Consider the following 17,880-nt stretch of genomic DNA (forward strand, 5'->3'; position numbering starts at 1 on the left):
ATAGTTCCCAAAGTTCTATCTTGGAAGACCCCATTCATAGGCATCCACTGTACTGTAGTAGTCTGGGAAACTGGTCTCTGAGACACTGGTATAAAACATAGTTAAAACTCACCAGAGTGCATGGCTAATGGGGCTACACTCCTGTCTACCTCCAGTCTCTGACACAGTTCCTGGGGTGGTCAGTGCTGAACACAGACACCTATGACAAGATGAACAAGCTGGAGAACCGTAAGGACATCGCCCAGGACATGGTTCTGTACCATGTGAGATGTGACAAAGATGAAATCCAGGAAATCCTGGTACTGTTCTTGGTATTTTATGGGGCCCCTCTGACTGGGGGAGGCAGAGAACTCAGTGATAAGGATATATGTATGGGGCCCAATGGCTAGGACTAACCCTAACACTACACACTGACTGTGCAACCCAGACACTGTCCCTGTGCCTCATCCTAAGCAGTGAGTAGGTGTGAGCAGAACCTTCCTAGACCATCTCATTATTCCATCTGTAATCCATATGTCTCACTAAGGATAACACAGGGAAAGGAATAAATGTCAGGGTCCTCAGGAACTTACCACTTATGTCTGGAATTGAGGATGTCTGAGCACAAGGGAGACTGCTCTTCTTCAGTGATTACCCTGTGTTCAACATGTTCTGTGATGGTATACCACCATTCTGTTACATTCACAGGGTAAGGGTGATGTTGTCACTGTCCCAGGAGCAAAGGAGATACCACCACTGACACACTTATAGATGGACATAGATGGCATGGTACCGCCATTGTGTCACACTTGTGTGAAGGTTAATAGTCACTCAGTTATAGTCATAGGGTTAAGTGACCCTGTCACTTGTGAGGGAAAGGTACTGAGGTCACTATGTTACTGTCATTCCTGGGATGAGAGTGATATTGATGACTATCATATGGGGTGTAGGTGATGCTGTTACTCTGTTATATAGGGTGAAGTGACACTATCACTCAGTCCCACAACTCACCTGTTGCTCTCTGTTAGCCAACAAGGGATCGCCTTGGAAAAGAACCTGCTGACTGTGAAGAGGATGAGCTGGGGAAAATCTTGGTGAGAATCTGCTTCCAGTGGACACAAGCTGCTCTCATGAGTGTCAGGAGAGAGCCCTGGCCCACACAGCATCCTCTCTTGATGTTAGTGCTACCCATGTAGGCATGTCAACACTCCCCAGCAGAGAGGACAATATTGGCTAGTAAAGTGTCCAGCTGGAGTTTACTTGATATCTGCCCCGCTGAGCATCTCTGCTGTCCTATCTCCTCTGTTTCCCAGAACTAGCCATGTTTTAGTTTCTGCATGCACAATTTAGGCCCACTGTCCATCTGTGCTGCCTCCCTGTAGGAGCATCTAGGTACTACAGTCCCTATTTTAGATATATCTATGTTCATGTGTGTGCACACTTCTGTGTACACACACGTGTGTGTAGACACACAGAAACACCTGTTTGTGTGTCTCCCAGAGAACACCCGTACATCAACTTGACAATTGTGGGGCACCTACCTTTTTCTGTCACCTGTGTGATTTATCAGAATCACCAGAGCTGTTTGTCTTACTGAACAAGCTCTAGAGTTTATTAATTCCAACAAGTTCTAAACACCAATGGCTCTGTGTGTCGTGAGTGTGCACATATGTGCCCATATGTCCATATGGGTAGGTCTAAATCCATGAGTGTACCTCTGTAACTTTTCAAGTATATATCTTATATGTTTGCTTTTCTAACATCACTGTCACCAAGCCAGGCAAGCTTCTCACTGTCAGGTTACCTGGTGCAAGGAAACAGTAGGATAAGATAAACAGTGGCCTAGCTATAAATTTGAGATATACCTGGGTGTCTGCCTGGACAATGGTTCAGAGAAAAGAAAGGTTAAGAAGCAGTAAGGGTGTGGTAGGCCTGCCTCTCTCAGCCCACAATCTCTCTTACAGAAGGAAGAACTTCCAGGGCCGACCAAGTTTGACATCTATGAGTTCCACTTCTCTGATCTGGAGTGTACAGAGCTGGAGCTAGTCAAATGTGGCATCCAGATGTACTATGAGCTGGGTGTAGTCCGAAAGTTCCAGATTCCCCAGGAGGTGAGGAGATATGGTTGGAGGTTCCAGAACAAGAGGGAGTAGAAGGGTGGTTAAGGGTTACAGGTCCCCCAAGAGGTGAAGTGTGTATGTATGTATCAGAATGAGGGTATCCACAAGTCCCACAGAGAATCTAGTCAAACATGTCCATCACAGTGAAATATACTTGGCAAATATATCTAGAATAAATGATTGGATGGATGGAAAGTTTGTTAACTAGGTGTTCCAAATAACATTTTTATTAGGACATCACAGGGAAATAAGACCCTTGGTGGGGAACTGTAGCAACTGCTCACCAGAATAGAAAACACATAGTATCTTCTAGGTTTGCCTCTCAGGGATCAACATTTGGAGGAAGGGAAGAGCTCAGAGCCCCACCATCCTGCTCTTTCCATGGTTTCTCACTCTGTCCTGAATCCACCTCCATACCTGTGCTCCCACAACACAAATGAAGAATGGATAATTTCTCATGCTCCTCAGAAAACAGAAGCAACAGGCTGATATTTCTGAAAGAAAATTTTACTAAATGCTAAGGGAAACAGACAGAAAGAAAACCATTGGAATAAAAAATATTTCCAAATAATTATTTGACCCTAAATATCATAATGGAAGGAGTAAAGGGTTCCCTTAGCCTGCATCCTCTTGTTGAAGAAAATGTTGAGGCTTCCCACCTTTCTGCTCACAGGCCACATGTGGCTCAGGCCTTAAACCAATGGGTTTTTTTGTTGGGTTGGTTATTTAGTTGGTTTTGGTTTTTGCTTTCTCAAAAGATCTCACATGCCAGGAGTCCTCTTTCCATTGTGAGTCTGAACCTTGGGAAGAGAGAGGCATCAAATTCCCAAGGGCTGTTCTTTGTTCTGGTGTGAGAGCCCTTCCCAAACAGGAAGGGGCCAGTGAGAACAAGGAGCAAGGGCTCTGAGGCCAACAAGATAGAAGTGGAGAAATAGGTATAACAGACTCTAAGGCAAGCAGTATGAGAGGCTTGGGTAGACTCTGATATGGTGCTGTGTAGGCTCATGTGTGGATCTCAGAGCCCAAATGTACTTTGCTCCCCAGGTCTTGGTGCGCTTTCTATTCTCTGTCAGCAAAGCCTATCGAAGGATCACCTACCACAACTGGCGCCACGGCTTCAATGTAGCCCAGACCATGTTTACCCTACTCATGGTACGTATGTAAATTGGATGGGCTAGATGAATCAGAGGGCTGGGGCAAGGACCACAGCTAACTATCTTCTGGCCCAAGGATGCCAATTGTGTGTATCCAGTCCTAGCAATGGGTGGAAGGGACCTGGGTGGGCAAAGGAATGGGTTTGGGACATCCCACATCCCCTTTAACCACTGCCTTCTGGAGCCAGAGAGCTGGGCCAGTGGCAGGACTCAGGACTGGATCTATTCCCACAGACAGGCAAACTGAAGAGCTATTACACAGACCTAGAGGCCTTCGCCATGGTTACAGCTGGCTTGTGCCACGACATTGACCACCGTGGCACCAACAACCTGTACCAGATGAAGTAGGCTGTGGGGAGGGCAGGCTTGTGGTGGGCATGGTAAACCATAAATCGCGTGCCCTCAGGGTGAGTCTTTGCAGTCTGGCAATCAGTACTGAGATGGACCACCTTGAAGATGCAGTGCCACATGGGTCAGACCTCATCCCACTGCCTTCTAACATTGCTTTTGTTGTGTTCCCCTGTTAAATAAAATAAACAACAGATCGCAGAATCCTCTAGCCAAGTTACATGGCTCCTCAATTCTGGAAAGGCACCACCTGGAATTTGGGAAGTTTCTGTTGGCAGAGGAGGTTTGTTCCTGATTTGGTTATGAGCTGTGTCTCCTCTGGGCTGTGGTAGACAAGCAGGAGGTCCTGGGCAGCATGGATTTATCAGTGTGAGGTGCTAAAGGACAGGCTCACATCTAGAGATGTTCCCACGTGGGGCAGAATTGCAGTCATGGAGGCAGTAGCTAGGAATGGCCACTAGAGGGTACAACAGATCATGGAAACGGGCAAAGGTATCTGACCCAGGACACTGACAGAGGGTAGACGCCAAGGGAAGGCAGGGATGGCCATCTTTGCTTGGAGACGTAGCCATAAGACTGATCTTCACATAAGTGAAGGCAAGGTTAGAGTGAGGGGATTAGACAGAGTCGGCCCTGAGAGTCAAAAACAAGAGTACCACGGACAAACTCTGCCACAACCCAACACCAACTTATGGTCCCCACAGAGCCTGAACATCTACCAGAACCTGAACCGGCGGCAGCATGAACATGTGATCCACCTCATGGACATTGCCATCATTGCCACTGACCTGGCTCTCTACTTCAAGTAAGAATGCATCAGAGGCAGGAGGTGTGGGCAGAGCCCTCCGTAGACATAGATAACCATGGCCAGTCTGTCACCTACTCCTCCCCTCCTTCTTGGCGTCAGGAAGAGAACAATGTTCCAGAAGATTGTGGATGAATCTAAGAACTATGAAGACAAGAAGAGCTGGGTTGAGTACTTATCCTTAGAGACCACACGAAAGGAGATAGTCATGTAAGTAGCAGGTCCACTGCTGGCCAATTAGCCCTAATCCCAGGGACAGGAGACGCCACGAGGGTTCATAGGCCTCACCATTGAATCCAGAATCTTCCTTAGCACCCCTGACCACCACTTGCTTCAAACTCAGCTCTCCTTCACCTACAAGGTAGTGACTCGGGACCAGCACCTTCCCTAGGACTATCCCAGAGAGCTGCCGAGAAAAATGTGTTTACTCTCTGCTCAGAAGGACAGGTAGTCTGTTCTGTCTGTCCACAGGGCCATGATGATGACTGCATGTGACCTGTCTGCTATCACCAAGCCCTGGGAAGTCCAGAGCAAGGTCAGGACTGATGACCATCTGGACCCAGAATAGCCCTTCGCAGGCCATCCTGGGTCTGTACCTAGGGAGCTACAGGGAAATGGTGTTGGTTTTTGAAGTCATACCTGGGTACAGCAGTGAGAGGCACCATATGAACACTGCCTGTAGGACCTTGAGGGGAGGGCCTATGCTCCTGAACATGGAGCCCCACTATAACTTTTGTGTGTGCTTAGGTTGCTCTTCTGGTGGCTGCTGAGTTCTGGGAACAGGGGGACTTGGAGAGGACTGTCTTGGATCAACAGCCCATTGTGAGTGTTGCTTCCAGAATATTCTATCTTGGCATATGTATTAGAATGCTTGGTAGCGCTCCAGACCCCAGGAATTTAAGGTCCCGGAGTCTTAGCCTTGATTTGTGGGGCCCTTTGGCATGACTATGGGTAATTTTGCATCTTGCAGAAGAATAGAAATCACGAAAAATTGTTAGATCGGGGTTGTAGTTCAGCAGGAGTACCTAGGGTCTATGCAGCTGCAGAGTACATCCATTAGGCAGGACAGTCCAGGGAGGTCAAGTCAGAGAAGGGCAAGCCCAGGGAAAGGCAGGGAGAAGTGGTGGTAGTCCATGGCAAGACAGACAATGAGGTAGTTACAGCTAGGGTTAGGGCCCACCGCTAACACCACAGATGGCATCTACATACATGGGAACTGGGAACTACAAAGGGTTGTTCTGACCACTTATCTTCCAAGCCAGCTCTGGCTAGTGTGAAGAACTGTTTGGAGCAGGCTAAGCAAGAAATAGGTCTTTGCAGCAAACAAAGTCTCATAGGGAGAGACAGCACCCATGCCATCTGCCTGTGTTTTCTTTACAAGCCCATGATGGACCGGAACAAAGCAGCTGAGCTCCCTAAGCTGCAAGTTGGCTTCATCGACTTCGTATGTACTTTTGTATACAAGGTGCGCAGCAGAGGTATTCCATGTTGGCTGGGGTGGACTGGCTCAGAGTGGGTTGGGAATGGGCTGAATCCAGCAGGGATCACACAGGGACATTTGTGTGATCTTCACCCTTATTTGATGGGGGAAACCACAACACCCACCTTAACCTGCCCTGCTAATTGTCCCAAAACTTATGACTGTCCCTCAGAAGCACTAAGTGTATTTCCTAAAATGTCCTTACTCACCCTGAGGTCTCACCTTAAATATCTCTGCCTCAGAGGGCCTCTTTACCCACAATGGGCACACCATCTTCAGGAAAATGGCTACAACTTGTCTACTAGGTATCTGTGAAAATGTGAAGGTGAACCTGAGTCTTTTTTTTTTTTTTTTTTTTTTGGTTTTTCTAGACAGGGTTTCTCTGTGTAGCCCTGGCTGTCCTGGAACTCACTCTGTAGACCAGGCTGGCCTCAAACTCAGAAATTCGCCTGCCTCTGCCTCCCAAGTGCTGGGACTAAAGGCGTGTACCACCACTACCTAGCAAGCCTGAGTCTTATCTGTCTCCAATGGCATACCCCAATACAACCTGAAGAACATGATAGCAGCCATGTTCCCACTAGCTGGTCAGGCACCAATGAACTGCCAAGTTCTATTTGATCATAGAATATAAGACAGGAACTTGAAGAGACTCACAAGATAGTGTCCTCATGTGATGTACATCACACCCAAGCTCCACACCACTCTAGTACTCAGTGGTGACAGACCCCACATTGTTAGGTAAATGCTGTGTGACTTCAAGTGAAGTCAATTGTAAGCAGCCAAGGAGGAAGGAAGAGGTGGTCACTGTGGACCCCACTGTTCCTCGGCCCATTGACATCACCTGAAAACAGCTGTAGTGCTTGTTGGAACTTCCAATCCTCCTGCAGGTGACATTCTCTATTCTTGGGATATTCAACCTGCTAGTACTGTATCATAAATACTTATACCCAGCAGCACCATCTCACAAAAGTTCCTATCCTGTCCCCCCTCCTCAGGAATTTTCTGGAAAGGAGACACCTCAGTGGTTCTCTCCTATGCTGGTTAACTATAGATGGCATTGCCTGGTGAAATGAGCTAAGGATCAAGAAACCAAGCTTAGCCGGGCGTGGTGGCGCACGCCTTTAATCCCAGCACTCGGGAGGCAGAGGCAGGCGGACTTCTGAGTTCGAGGCCAGCCTGAGTTCCAGGACAACCAGGTCTATACAGAGAAACCCTGTCTCGAAAAACCAAAAAAAAAAAAAAAAAAAAAAAAAGAAACCAAGCTTATGCTGGGCCTCATTTCACTGTCCTTATGACTTCTAAGATAAATATGCCACAGATACCAGAATCCTATAACCAAGATCTATAGCTCCATGATTCTAGAGCATTCTCAGTCCAATGAGTCTGGTGGCAGGGAAGCCTGAGGCCTTGAAGAGCTACCATTTGAGCCCTCCAGGATCAGTGAAACAGCATGGTGACTTCTCAGTTCCCTCTAGGAATTTTCTCGATTTCACGAAGAGATCCTGCCCATGTTTGACCGACTGCAAAATAACAGAAAGGAGTGGAAAGCACTAGCTGATGAGTATGAGGCCAAAGTCAAGGCCCTGGAGGAAGAAAAGAAGAAGGAAGAAGACAGAGTCGCAGCCAAGAAAGGTCTGGGCCCCTCAGAGAACTGGGATGCGCTCATAGTTAACCCCTAAGTCAATGCTGTAAGACGGCAGAGAACCACCAAGCAAGCACCAAGGCAGCTAATTCAGACAGTCCAACAGCTGAGACAGAGGCACTGGAGCCAAGGAATGTCCCACCCATCTATCCTGTCCCCCAAGGAGCATGGCTGTTCATGCTATGTAGACAACAGACCAGACTGAGATGTTCTCTCAGACAAGAATACTAGTATATCCATTGTCTCTGAGACAAGAATACTAGTATATCCATTCTTATACGGGGGGAGTAAGCTCACTCAACTCCTATCAGCCTCTTGTTCCACAAAGAAGTTCCTTGCCAGGTGTGGTAGCAGATGCCTGTAATCACAAACCCCTCCCCAAGCTATCCTCAGAGTCGAGAGAGAAAACCTGAACCAAACAACAAGAAGGCAAAAACACTGAGCTGAGCAAGAGTTTTAAGCAGGCACAGTGCTTGCCCTATATCATGTGAATCTGTTAAACAAGTTGATGCCCCCAGGATCAGAAGCCCAGTGGCACTATCTTATCTTTTCCAGGGTTTGTTTACCCTGGACCTGGGGTTCTCCAGGGCCACTGTAAGACCACATTGAAGAGCACAGCTTCTGGGTCACAGGAGGTCAGGACTGAAAGTAATCAGGGCATAGTGACCGAAGAGGCTCAAGTGCTAAGCAAGGCTCAGCATAATCGGCTTGGGTTGGCTACAGATCTAGTTCAGCCCCTGCCGGGAGAACCTACAGGGTCAGAGGGCACTGGTTACAGAAGACCAGGGCTCACACTCTTATCTTCTTTTGCAGTGGGCACAGAAGTTTGCAATGGTGGTCCAGCACCCAAGTCCTCGACCTGCTGTATCCTATAAGCCCTGTTTCATGGCTTTGGGTCCCTCCTGCCACTCACCCAATGTATGCGGACTCTGCCTATAGCAATTTGGTATAAGACATTAGGAACAGGAGAAAAAAAAAAAAGATCGAATGTAACTTTGGATATTTTGAAATTTTAAAGGTGTTTTTACAAATTAAAACCAACTATGAATAAGTTAAATGGTGTGGCCCATAATATTTATCTGGTTTGATAAGATCCCACAGAGATCTTTATAAAGGATCTGTGGAATGTGTCTGGAATGAGAGCTCTACTATTGTACGTACGTATTCAGTTCCATCTGCTTCAGTAAAAACGTATGCCCAGGAAATCAGAACAACATAGAAAAGAACTCACCAGGACCACACATGCTGACAGCACTGGAGGGGCACATCACATTTGGCCTGTTGAGAAACTCTGCTTGCTGGGCCAAGGCTGTGAGCAGAGCTGAGATCAAATGCAAGTGGCCTGAATGCTTGGGTGGGACCCTAAAGAAGGAAGCAGCCAGCAGCTTTGTTTGCTGTTGATGCTGCAGCTGTACAGAGGAACCTGGAAGGTAAAGCAGGGGCAGTCCAATGGGACAAGACTAACCTCTGAGATGGGCACTATCTGGCAAAGAACAAGCTTACGGGAATCTCAAAGAATCTGTCCTCCTGACAGGCCAGCACTAACTGGATGGGGCCATTCCTGGGAAGAGAAGACATCCGGAAGTTTGCCTTTAACACTATGGGGCATGGGGGTGGCAAATTTAACCCTCAGAGCCCCAGATAGCGGGATACCATTGGGGGGAGGGTGGAAGGGGAAAGCAGCTCCTCAGCCTCTAAAACCAAATAAACAGCTTTGAAGTATGTATATGCTGGCTCTCATTACATTTGTAGATCCGCTCACTTTAAAAACAAAAACAGGCTACAAACCTAGAAAACTTATTCAAAGCCCAGAACAGAGGTAGCAGTAACACTTCTAGTTTGCTTTTGGTTGTTGTGATAACCATCACCAAGAGGCAACTTGGAGGGTTTGCTCTATTTGGTTTACAAAGTCTCTATCAGTCAAGCAGAAGAGCCAGGAATCACAGAAGAACAGTGCTTTCTTAGAGGACCATCTGCCCAGTGGGCTGGGCACTTACACAAATTAACCATCAATTAAGAAAATGCTCCACAGACATGTCCACAAGCCAGTCTGATAGACAATTCCTCAACAGAGGCTCCCTCTTCCCAGGTGTCTAGTTTGTGTCAAGTTGACAAGAACTAACTAGCATCCCAGCTGGACACAAGGGCCTAGTCGTCCAGGCTTCCTTGAATAGTTCAGCTTTAGGTCACTTTCTAAGACCTAGAGAAGAATTATCAGTTGGGGGCACAAGACCCATGTTACTGTAAAGGCATCAACACCCATCCTCCTGTGCTGGGCCCGAGCTACTGACATAAACAGAAGAGTCCAGATCAGAGCAGAGCAAGCTGCTTCCAGGAGGCTAGGCCACTCCAGGGATTACCCCAGCATCCCTGGAGCCCTAATTTGGCTTTACCACTGCACCTTCACATGCCCCAGCACTTCTCACTTTGTCTGTGTGTCGGGTAATGATCATTAATTCCTTTGAAACTCCACCCACTGCACCCCACCCCCGACCCTCCCTATCCGAGGAAAAGCCAGGATGCAACCACAGAGCTGGTACCTAGAAGCAAACAGTAAAGAGAGAGGAAGCCAGAGCATCACACAATGAAGCTTTATTCGTCCTCAACGACTAGAGAAAAGCAAGCTCGCTGACGCCTCACTTGAGAATGCTGTCATCTTGAGCTGAAAAGTGAGAAGAGACCATGTCAAACATTATACAGACTCGGGCCACCTTATGGGGACTTGGGCTTTAAACAATCAAGAATCTAATTCCAAGAGAACCCTAACTTCATTACTAAAACCATCCCTTCCATCCCCAACTGCCTTCTCCATCTGACTGGAATCCACAGGAAGTCAACAGAGAGGGGTCAGAGAGCCTGCTCAGCAGTAGCCTCTTGAAAGGCAATTTGCAGATGCCACCCAAGAGAAGGGACAGTATGCCTCTCACACTCCACTGGGCTCCACGGAGGACAGCACTGGACAAAAGAGTCATGGGATGAGAGGCAGCCCCTGGTCCACTAAGCAGCAGCTACTTCCAGAAAACTCGGGGGTGTTGGGAGAGGCTAAAAGCCCTACCTTCTGCCAGTTCTCTCTCAATCCGTTTCAACTCATCTAGTCTCTTCTTTTCCTCCGCTGCTATTCTCCTCTCCTCCTCTGCCCGGGGTTTTAGGTAACCTGGGGGGAGTGGAAGCAATTCAATTAACTTCTTCTCTGAAAATGCTGCTTCGTGAAAAAGCCGACTCCAGAATCTCCAGATAGCTGTTCCCACCTGCCCCCCTCTAGGGCCTAGCATCATCTCCCTCCCAAGGAGCTGCAGGCTCGAGCAGTGTCACACAGCCTCTCACCCGGAATCCCGTTCTCCCGGTCCCCAAACTCACTGTAGCGCTTGGCGCCGTATGCCATGCCGAGGATCAGAGCGGAGTACCGGCCGAACTGCAGAAGAAAACGTTACAGCAGAAGGCACACCAAGGGAACAAGGGGATCGCAGGGGTCGGAGATCGAGGAGTACTGGGAGAGGGAGTACTGGGCGGGTGTGTGTGCGCAAGGGTTGCAGGGCCCGGATTGCTCCGAGACCACAGCCGGCAGTCCCGAGGGTGGGCAATGCTAAGTCACGGGAGGGGAGGGGAAAGGGGGCATACAGGGGCTCTGAGCACCGCGCAACAACGGGGAAGAGGATTCACCTTGATGAGTGGAGAGACCTGAACCGGGGGCACCATTTTGTCCGTGACCTTCGCGCCGGAAGCTCAACTGAGGCGGAAGACAGAGAATGAAAGACGCCTCCTGAAGCCAGAAAGGCGCATGCGCCGCAGCGAAAACGCTGCCCCCTAGCGACTGGAGGATAGCCGAGCGTTCCCACGGGGCTGGTTACCACTTTCCAGGTAGGAAGGCTCTGGGCTGTTAGTGTAAGCTGGCTTCAGAAGGGTGGTGACGCAGAGCCTCGTTACTTCAGCACCGGCGTGTAATGACTGACCAGCCCTGGAATCCGTCGCCCACCTGTTGTGGACTGGAGCACGCAAACAATCCCTTTGTCTCTTGGAACAGACGAGCACACCTGGCCGACTCCGCCGGCCCATTGGGTGCGGTGGGTTGGGCACGAGATTACAGAACTTGTATTGGCCCTTCCTGAGAGGTCAGCAACCTTCCAGGGCTTTCCTGCAATTTCCGGCATTGGACACATATATCCTCCGACCAGTGTTTTCTCGCCCAGAGCTCCTAATTTCCATCTCTGGATGTTTTGGGCCTTACAGGTAATGTTCATCCAAATGAGGCTAACCCCTGGATCTCCCTGTCCACACTCTCAGGACCACAGGTCCTGAGTCCTATTGACCTCTTTTTCAGGCCTCCTGGAGACTGACCATGGAGCACCCAGATTGCCAAACTATCTTTCTGCAGTCCATGTCCCCAGAGTGGGTACCTCTCTAGCAGCCATGTCGGTCTAGACCAACCCTTTGTGATCCCTTTGGCAAACACTTATCTCCAAAAATATTTACGTTATGACCCATAACAGTAGCAAGATTACAGTTTTAAAGTAGCAATGAAAATAATTTTATGTTTGGGGGGGTCACATAAGGAGCTGTATTAAAGGGTCACAGTATTAGGAAAGTTGAGCATCACTGGCCTAGATGGAAGTTGTCCAGGGATGGGGCAAGAAGGAGACAAGGTGATTATCAGCTGTGTCTATTGGCAAGCATCTTTGTGTATATCTGTCATGGTACAGTTTGTAGCCACCCACTGAATGGCTGGCTTTACCCCAATGCCCCATAGTGACTTGAAATCTTCCTAAGGCTGTTGATTGAACCAGCCTCCTCAGTTTTGCATTGCACCAGGGCTTGGAAAGATACACAGTCTGTAGGGATGGGGTATCTTTTCCTGATTCTTTATAGTCCATATTTATAAAGAGAACATAACTATGACTATAAAGTGGAGAAAATGCAGCAATGAAAACTGCAGGACTCATAATAGGTACCCAGCTCTCCTGGGCCGTCGGGAGAGGAACCATTGCCCTAGACTCTGGAACTTTGCCTACCTTTGATCTGGAGTCGAAGCCCTAGGTCTTCTCTGTTAGAATCCTAGAAATGTTCCTAAACGGAGACGAGAACTACCCAGGCCATGTGCCACAGGCGCTCTTACCGTGCCTTTGAGACGTTTGAACTTCAGTTCCTCACTCCCATCCCTACCTGAGCCACAGTGAGATTCCTGCCCTCCTGCCAACTCACTGCTCCCCAAGGAAGCTGCAAAGCCATGCTAACCTACAAGGCACCAAGTAAACACCCCTCATGGTCATCTGCACATTGAGCCCCCTCCCTTCCCTGATCTTGAGCAACTGGTTAGATAAAACCTTATGTGATCAAACAGGTTCCCCTCACTAAATCTTAAAATAAACCAGACTCTTTAGCGGCTCAAGCGTCCAGACCTGGAAGTGTCTTTGGGGTCCAAGGGGAGTGTGGATTGAGGGGTGGGTACACAGAAGCTACATGGAGTAGAGACAGAAGAGGCTTATGATACACACATTGGCACAAGCATACACACGGATGGCTTGACATCTGCTGCTGCTTGGGGTCATTTGTCAGGCAGGGGAAGTGGTTAAGGTCCCACATAGCTCAGGACACCAGGAGGAGGATTCTGCACCTGTTGGAGACAGCTGTGTGCAGAATCTAAATATTCCCAGTGGGCTGCTATCGTTAGTGCTGTGCCCAGGCTCAGCCAAGATCCTCCCTTGGGTCTTGCCCTCTCATATTCAGAGCTTGCCACCCCTGTAGCTGGGCTGAGCCCAACTGAGGCCCTTTACTCTCAACTATCATTCCCACACCTGGACAAACACCCACCTCTGGTAATGTGGAAGATGTCACAGTTTAGAAATGTACCAAGGTAGGCGTTACCCAGCTATCAGATGCACAATCCATTCCCACTTGTCCCATCTGTGGCTGCTGAGGTCCTACTTCCTGCTCCTCTTATCTATGCTCTGAACTATGGGACTGTGGGGGCTCTCATCTGCTCACTTCATTGTATTCTCTGAACATTCTCATACCATACAGCCTGCAGGCTCACTCCCATATCTCCTGCCCTCATTCTCACCCCCAAAATCCCATGTCTGGCATCAGTGACAGAATGCAAGTCATATTGCTTCCCTGAACTTTGCCTATCAGATGAGTAATGGGAAACCTGAGGGCCGTGTCAGGACTGACCCCATTGCAGGCAGTCTAACCTTCTCTAAGGCTCTTCTGCCTCAGAAATGTTATTGCCCATGACCCAGCTACAGAAGGGCCAGAAGTGGCATCAGAGTGGCTCCTAGGTCTGCCAGTTAATCAGGAAGTAAAAAGTGCCATGAAAGACTTTATACACACAAAACAAATCATAAATTCTTTACCAGGCTATGGTGGCACAATCCTAGCACTAGAGAGGAAGAGGCAGGCAAATCTCTGAGTTTGAGGCCAGCTTGGTCTACAAAGTGAGTTCCAGGTGAGCCAGGGGATACACAGAAAAGCCCTGTCTCAAAAACAAAACAAAACCCGACAAAACATACATTCTTGGGCCAGGACCATTTATTTGCTGGTTTTGAAAAGATAGCACTCTATCCTCAGCACCTCTGGTTTCTGCTGCCCTAGCAGAGCCCAGTTGCTTAGGATGAATGAGATGCCCAGCCTTGGCCAGTAATATGGCACATGCCCTGGAGATGTAGCATCCTTGGCAGAGTAAAACTTCCTGGTGCCTGGGCTGAGAGAAGGGTTATCTGGGTTACCACTGGCCTACCTGGGCTCTGCAGTTGTCCAGTCCCCTGGGGTGGCAGTCTTCAGCCTGTTCTTGTAGGAAGGGGCAACCAAAGTCTGTCTTACTGGACCAGGAATCTTAAGACTGGCAAGAACTGGATCCTGGGCAGGCAAGACTCAGGCATGGTGAGCAGGTAACACAGGAGGTGCTGGTCAGGGGCATCCAAGTGTGTGTATGCATGCACTTACACAAGGATGCCTTTGCGTGTTTGCTCATGGGAACATAAAGAATGGTTGTGGTTGTAGAGATACCTGGCCTGCAGCTGCCATGTGGTGACATACTAGGAAGAATAAGGGAGGGCTGGGACCTTTAGAAAACTGGATGCCAGGAATGAACCCATCCTTGGAGTTCATTTACCCTGAAGCCCTCTAGGATTAAACATAGTGGACTGCTTGGACCCTCCAGTGCTACAGTTCCATCATCCTGTGAGTTAAGTCTCCCAAAACATGGGATGTCCCTGAGTGTTCCCCCAATTGCCTCAAAGTATTCATGTCTCTCAAGACAGCAGGAAGACCAATGGAGAACAGCATTGCATATCCAGAGGGCACTTTCCAATGTCTTCTCTAATTCTGAGCAGACCCTGATCTGGGAGTTCTACGAGGCGAGTCTGCCTTTGCTCTCTGGCAAGCGCCCCCTCCCCAAAACTGGTACCTGTCCCTTTGATGGAGCAGGACTAGGTGGGGGTGGGGGTAAGGGTAGGAGCTAGGGCAAAGCTAGGCCACCCGTGGCACACTAAATCTGGCGTTGACTCTTAGCCCTTCACACTCATGGATAAGGACAGAGACAGCGTCATTGACAAAGAGAACCTGTAGGACACTTCATCACTTCCCTGAGTAGGTGTGACTTCCTCCTCAGGTAGAGCAAGGGCATTGCATCTAAATGCTGATATACCCTCTTATTTGGGAGGTGCTATGACCAATTCTGGGTTTGTTTAGTTTTCCCTTAGCTTTTCCAAAGTACTTTATTCTCATGGTCTTAGGGTACCTATTCAAGGCCCTGGTTTGTTTAGAGCTGGCAGAGGATGTCCAGGATGGTTAGAAAAATCTGGGATGGGTTTGAGGCAGGAACTGGGGAGGCAACCCAGTGGATTACACAGCCGGCCCTATTCCCCTCTCTGACACCTCCATCCTACCCCTAGACTCACCTTGTGGGCTTAGAAGAGGGTATGTATGGGTAGGCCAATTCATTATCTCAGAAAGAGATGCCAGCTCTTCTCCCACCCTCTCTGAGCCAGAGACTTCTCTCTCAAAGTTGCCTACCATGAGACACCCCTGAGGTGGAATCAGAGGGTGGTGCAAGGACTTTTGGTCCTATCTTAAAAGCTGGGAAAGACAGTTACTTTTCATCTGGGATAGTGGTTCCCTAGTGCCTACCTTCTCTATATTTGAGAACAGAAAACAGTTCTCAAATTTCTCCTCTTCTCCACAGCAGATGATGTCCTTAGATTTGAAGTGACCTGAACAAATGCAACCTATGTTCCCCACACTCGGGCCAAGGGCTCCGTCTCATGCTTCTCCTTTGTCTGCATGTGCTCAGCACTGCACTCAGAAATCTGTCCCAGGTCAGAGCTCACTGTTCATCCCTCCAAACATGGTAGATACATGGTAGATGTAGGCTGTCCTGTAGGGTCACCTGTCAGTGTCAAGGACAGAGGGAGCTGGGGATGACAATGTGGGCCCACTGAACACCCTACTCCTGCCCATGCTTGCAACAGGCAACACTAACATCAAGGACAACAAGGTGGATGCCATTCTCAAGGAGTCCTCAGGGCCTATCAACTTCACCATGTTCCTGAATATGTCTGGAGGGATGAACAGTGAGCTCTGACCTGGGACAGCCCTCACTCAGCTCAGCCTCCTGCTAATGTTTAGTTTCTAGTTCTTAAAACTCCATATATCAAAAAAAAATAATAATAATAAGTTGGGCAGTGGTGGCACACGCCTTTAATCCCAGCACTTGGGAGGCAGAGGCAGGCAGATTTCTGAGTTTGAGGCCAGCCTGGTCTACAAAGTGAGTTTCAGGACAGCCAGAGCTATACAGAGAAACCCTGTCTCGAAAAACCACCACCACCACCAACAACAACATAATAATAATATAATAATGTTTCTACATATTTTACATAGGCACCTAGGATAGCTTAGACCCCTCCCCCGCAGAGCCTGTGGCCATTAATGTGGCACAGGCCTTGGAAATGCAGCACCCTCGGCAGAGCAAAGACTCCTGGTGCCTTGGCTAGGAGAAGGAGTAGCTATGTCATTTCCAGGCTACCTAGTCTCACTCTGCAGTTGTCCAGTCCCCTGGGATGGTAGCCCTCAGCCTGTTTTTGTCCAAAGACTCCACTAGACGTCTGAGCTGTCCTGGGGGACATCTCTTGAGACACCTCTCTCAGTAGTTCTCAGGCTTATGAGTCCCAACACATTTCCCATCTATCTAGCTATACGTAGCCTCTGTCACTCTCAAAGACCTGACCCCCAAATGGAAGCCAGGGCTACCCATGGGTATCTGAGAATCTAAGGTTTCCTCATAGAATCAACAACAAGGGTTCTTGGGATCCTGAAACAGGAAAGATTCCCCAGAAGGTAGAGCAAGACTAAGCACTTGAAGCTCTAGGACAAGGCAGAACTCTAAAAGCCTCTTTGTGGGCAGGCACAACTAATATCTTCAAGATGCTCAACCTTGATGGCAATGGAAGCATCCACAAGGAATAGTGAGTTCTGGTTTGGGGTCTGCGGAACACCTACCCTGAGAAGAGACATAGTACCTGGGCCCCAAGGCCACCTCACCAGCCCCTCTTGAGCTCTAACTCCAGGGCATTAAATAGTCACCCTAAGACCCTGAGAGCAGAGTCATTTGGCCGTTCTTGCCATTTGGGCCTTCATTACCCAGGATGCCATTGTCTATCCATCTATTGCTGTCTTAAACTCCTTTCATAGATGCATTACTTACACACAAACAGCACTAGGAATAAGAAACATTCTGGCATCCCAGCATTTGACTCTTACCCCATCAGGTATCTGCCATGAGTCATGATGGGCTCCAGGAACCATTAGGCACTTGGCCCTTGGTAGCAGGTGGGTAGGATATACATTCTAAAAGCCCAAGCATGCCGGTAGTGGTGGCGCGTGCAGCTAGGATTTGCTGAAGGAGGCAGAGGCAGGAGGATCACGAGTTCAAGGGCAACCTGGGCTACACATTGTAACCAAACCAAACCAAACCAAACCAAAAAACCAAACCAACCAACCAAAAAAAGCTGGGTGTGGCAGCGCACGCCTTTAATCCCAGCACTCGGGAAGCAGAGGCAGGCAGATTTCTGAGTTCGAGGCCAGCCTGGTCTACAAAGTGAGTTCCAGGAGAAACCCTGTCTCAAAAAACAAAAAAAAAAAAAAAAAAAAGCCCAAGCATATCAGAGGGCAGCTAGAAGCAACATTCCTCCAAAAGTATAGATCACCACCTTGCTGCTGGCCAGCTCAGTAATAGAGGCAGTAGACAAAGAGGCAGACTTAAGTCAGGCCTCCCATGAGAGGAGCCACAAGTAGGAACTTTCTGCTCTTCCTCAGAGCAGCCTAATTAATTGGTCACTTTTCCATTCTCAGCATCAAAGGTC

At 48.7% G+C, this 17,880-nt stretch overlaps 2 protein-coding genes across 3 annotated transcripts in view; one reads left to right on the forward strand and one right to left on the reverse strand.

Annotated features, from left to right (window-relative positions):
* Pde6b (phosphodiesterase 6B) overlaps positions 1 to 9,254 on the forward strand; it is a 44,812-nt gene extending 35,558 nt beyond the window's left edge. The window contains exons 10-22 of one of the 2 annotated variants that reach the window (XM_021162152.1): positions 156 to 299; positions 1,008 to 1,073; positions 1,944 to 2,090; positions 3,144 to 3,251; positions 3,488 to 3,597; positions 3,797 to 3,884; positions 4,306 to 4,406; positions 4,509 to 4,616; positions 4,878 to 4,941; positions 5,154 to 5,228; positions 5,788 to 5,871; positions 7,362 to 7,518; positions 8,342 to 9,254. In XM_021162152.1, coding sequence (XP_021017811.1) covers positions 156 to 299; positions 1,008 to 1,073; positions 1,944 to 2,090; positions 3,144 to 3,251; positions 3,488 to 3,597; positions 3,797 to 3,884; positions 4,306 to 4,406; positions 4,509 to 4,616; positions 4,878 to 4,941; positions 5,154 to 5,228; positions 5,788 to 5,871; positions 7,362 to 7,518; positions 8,342 to 8,403 — 1,314 coding nt within the window. In that variant the 3' untranslated portion in view covers positions 8,404 to 9,254. The remainder of the gene's footprint in view (positions 1 to 155; positions 300 to 1,007; positions 1,074 to 1,943; positions 2,091 to 3,143; positions 3,252 to 3,487; positions 3,598 to 3,796; positions 3,885 to 4,305; positions 4,407 to 4,508; positions 4,617 to 4,877; positions 4,942 to 5,153; positions 5,229 to 5,787; positions 5,872 to 7,361; positions 7,519 to 8,341) is intronic. The other variant, XM_021162153.2, reaches the window with a different exon arrangement.
* Positions 9,255 to 10,104: 850 nt separating this feature from the next.
* Atp5me (ATP synthase membrane subunit e) lies at positions 10,105 to 11,299 on the reverse strand. Its single transcript, XM_021163233.2, has 4 exons — positions 11,189 to 11,299; positions 10,886 to 10,940; positions 10,584 to 10,682; positions 10,105 to 10,190 (listed from the first exon to the last, which is right to left on the reverse strand). The coding sequence occupies exons 1-4, from the start codon at positions 11,222 to 11,224 to the stop codon at positions 10,165 to 10,167; spliced, it is 216 nt and encodes a 71-aa protein (XP_021018892.1). The 5' UTR covers positions 11,225 to 11,299; the 3' UTR covers positions 10,105 to 10,164.
* Positions 11,300 to 17,880: the final 6,581 nt, after the last annotated feature.

The sequence above is a fragment of the Mus caroli genome, chromosome 5 (genome assembly GCF_900094665.2).
Source record: "Mus caroli chromosome 5, CAROLI_EIJ_v1.1, whole genome shotgun sequence".
Classification (NCBI taxonomy): domain Eukaryota; kingdom Metazoa; phylum Chordata; class Mammalia; order Rodentia; family Muridae; genus Mus; species Mus caroli.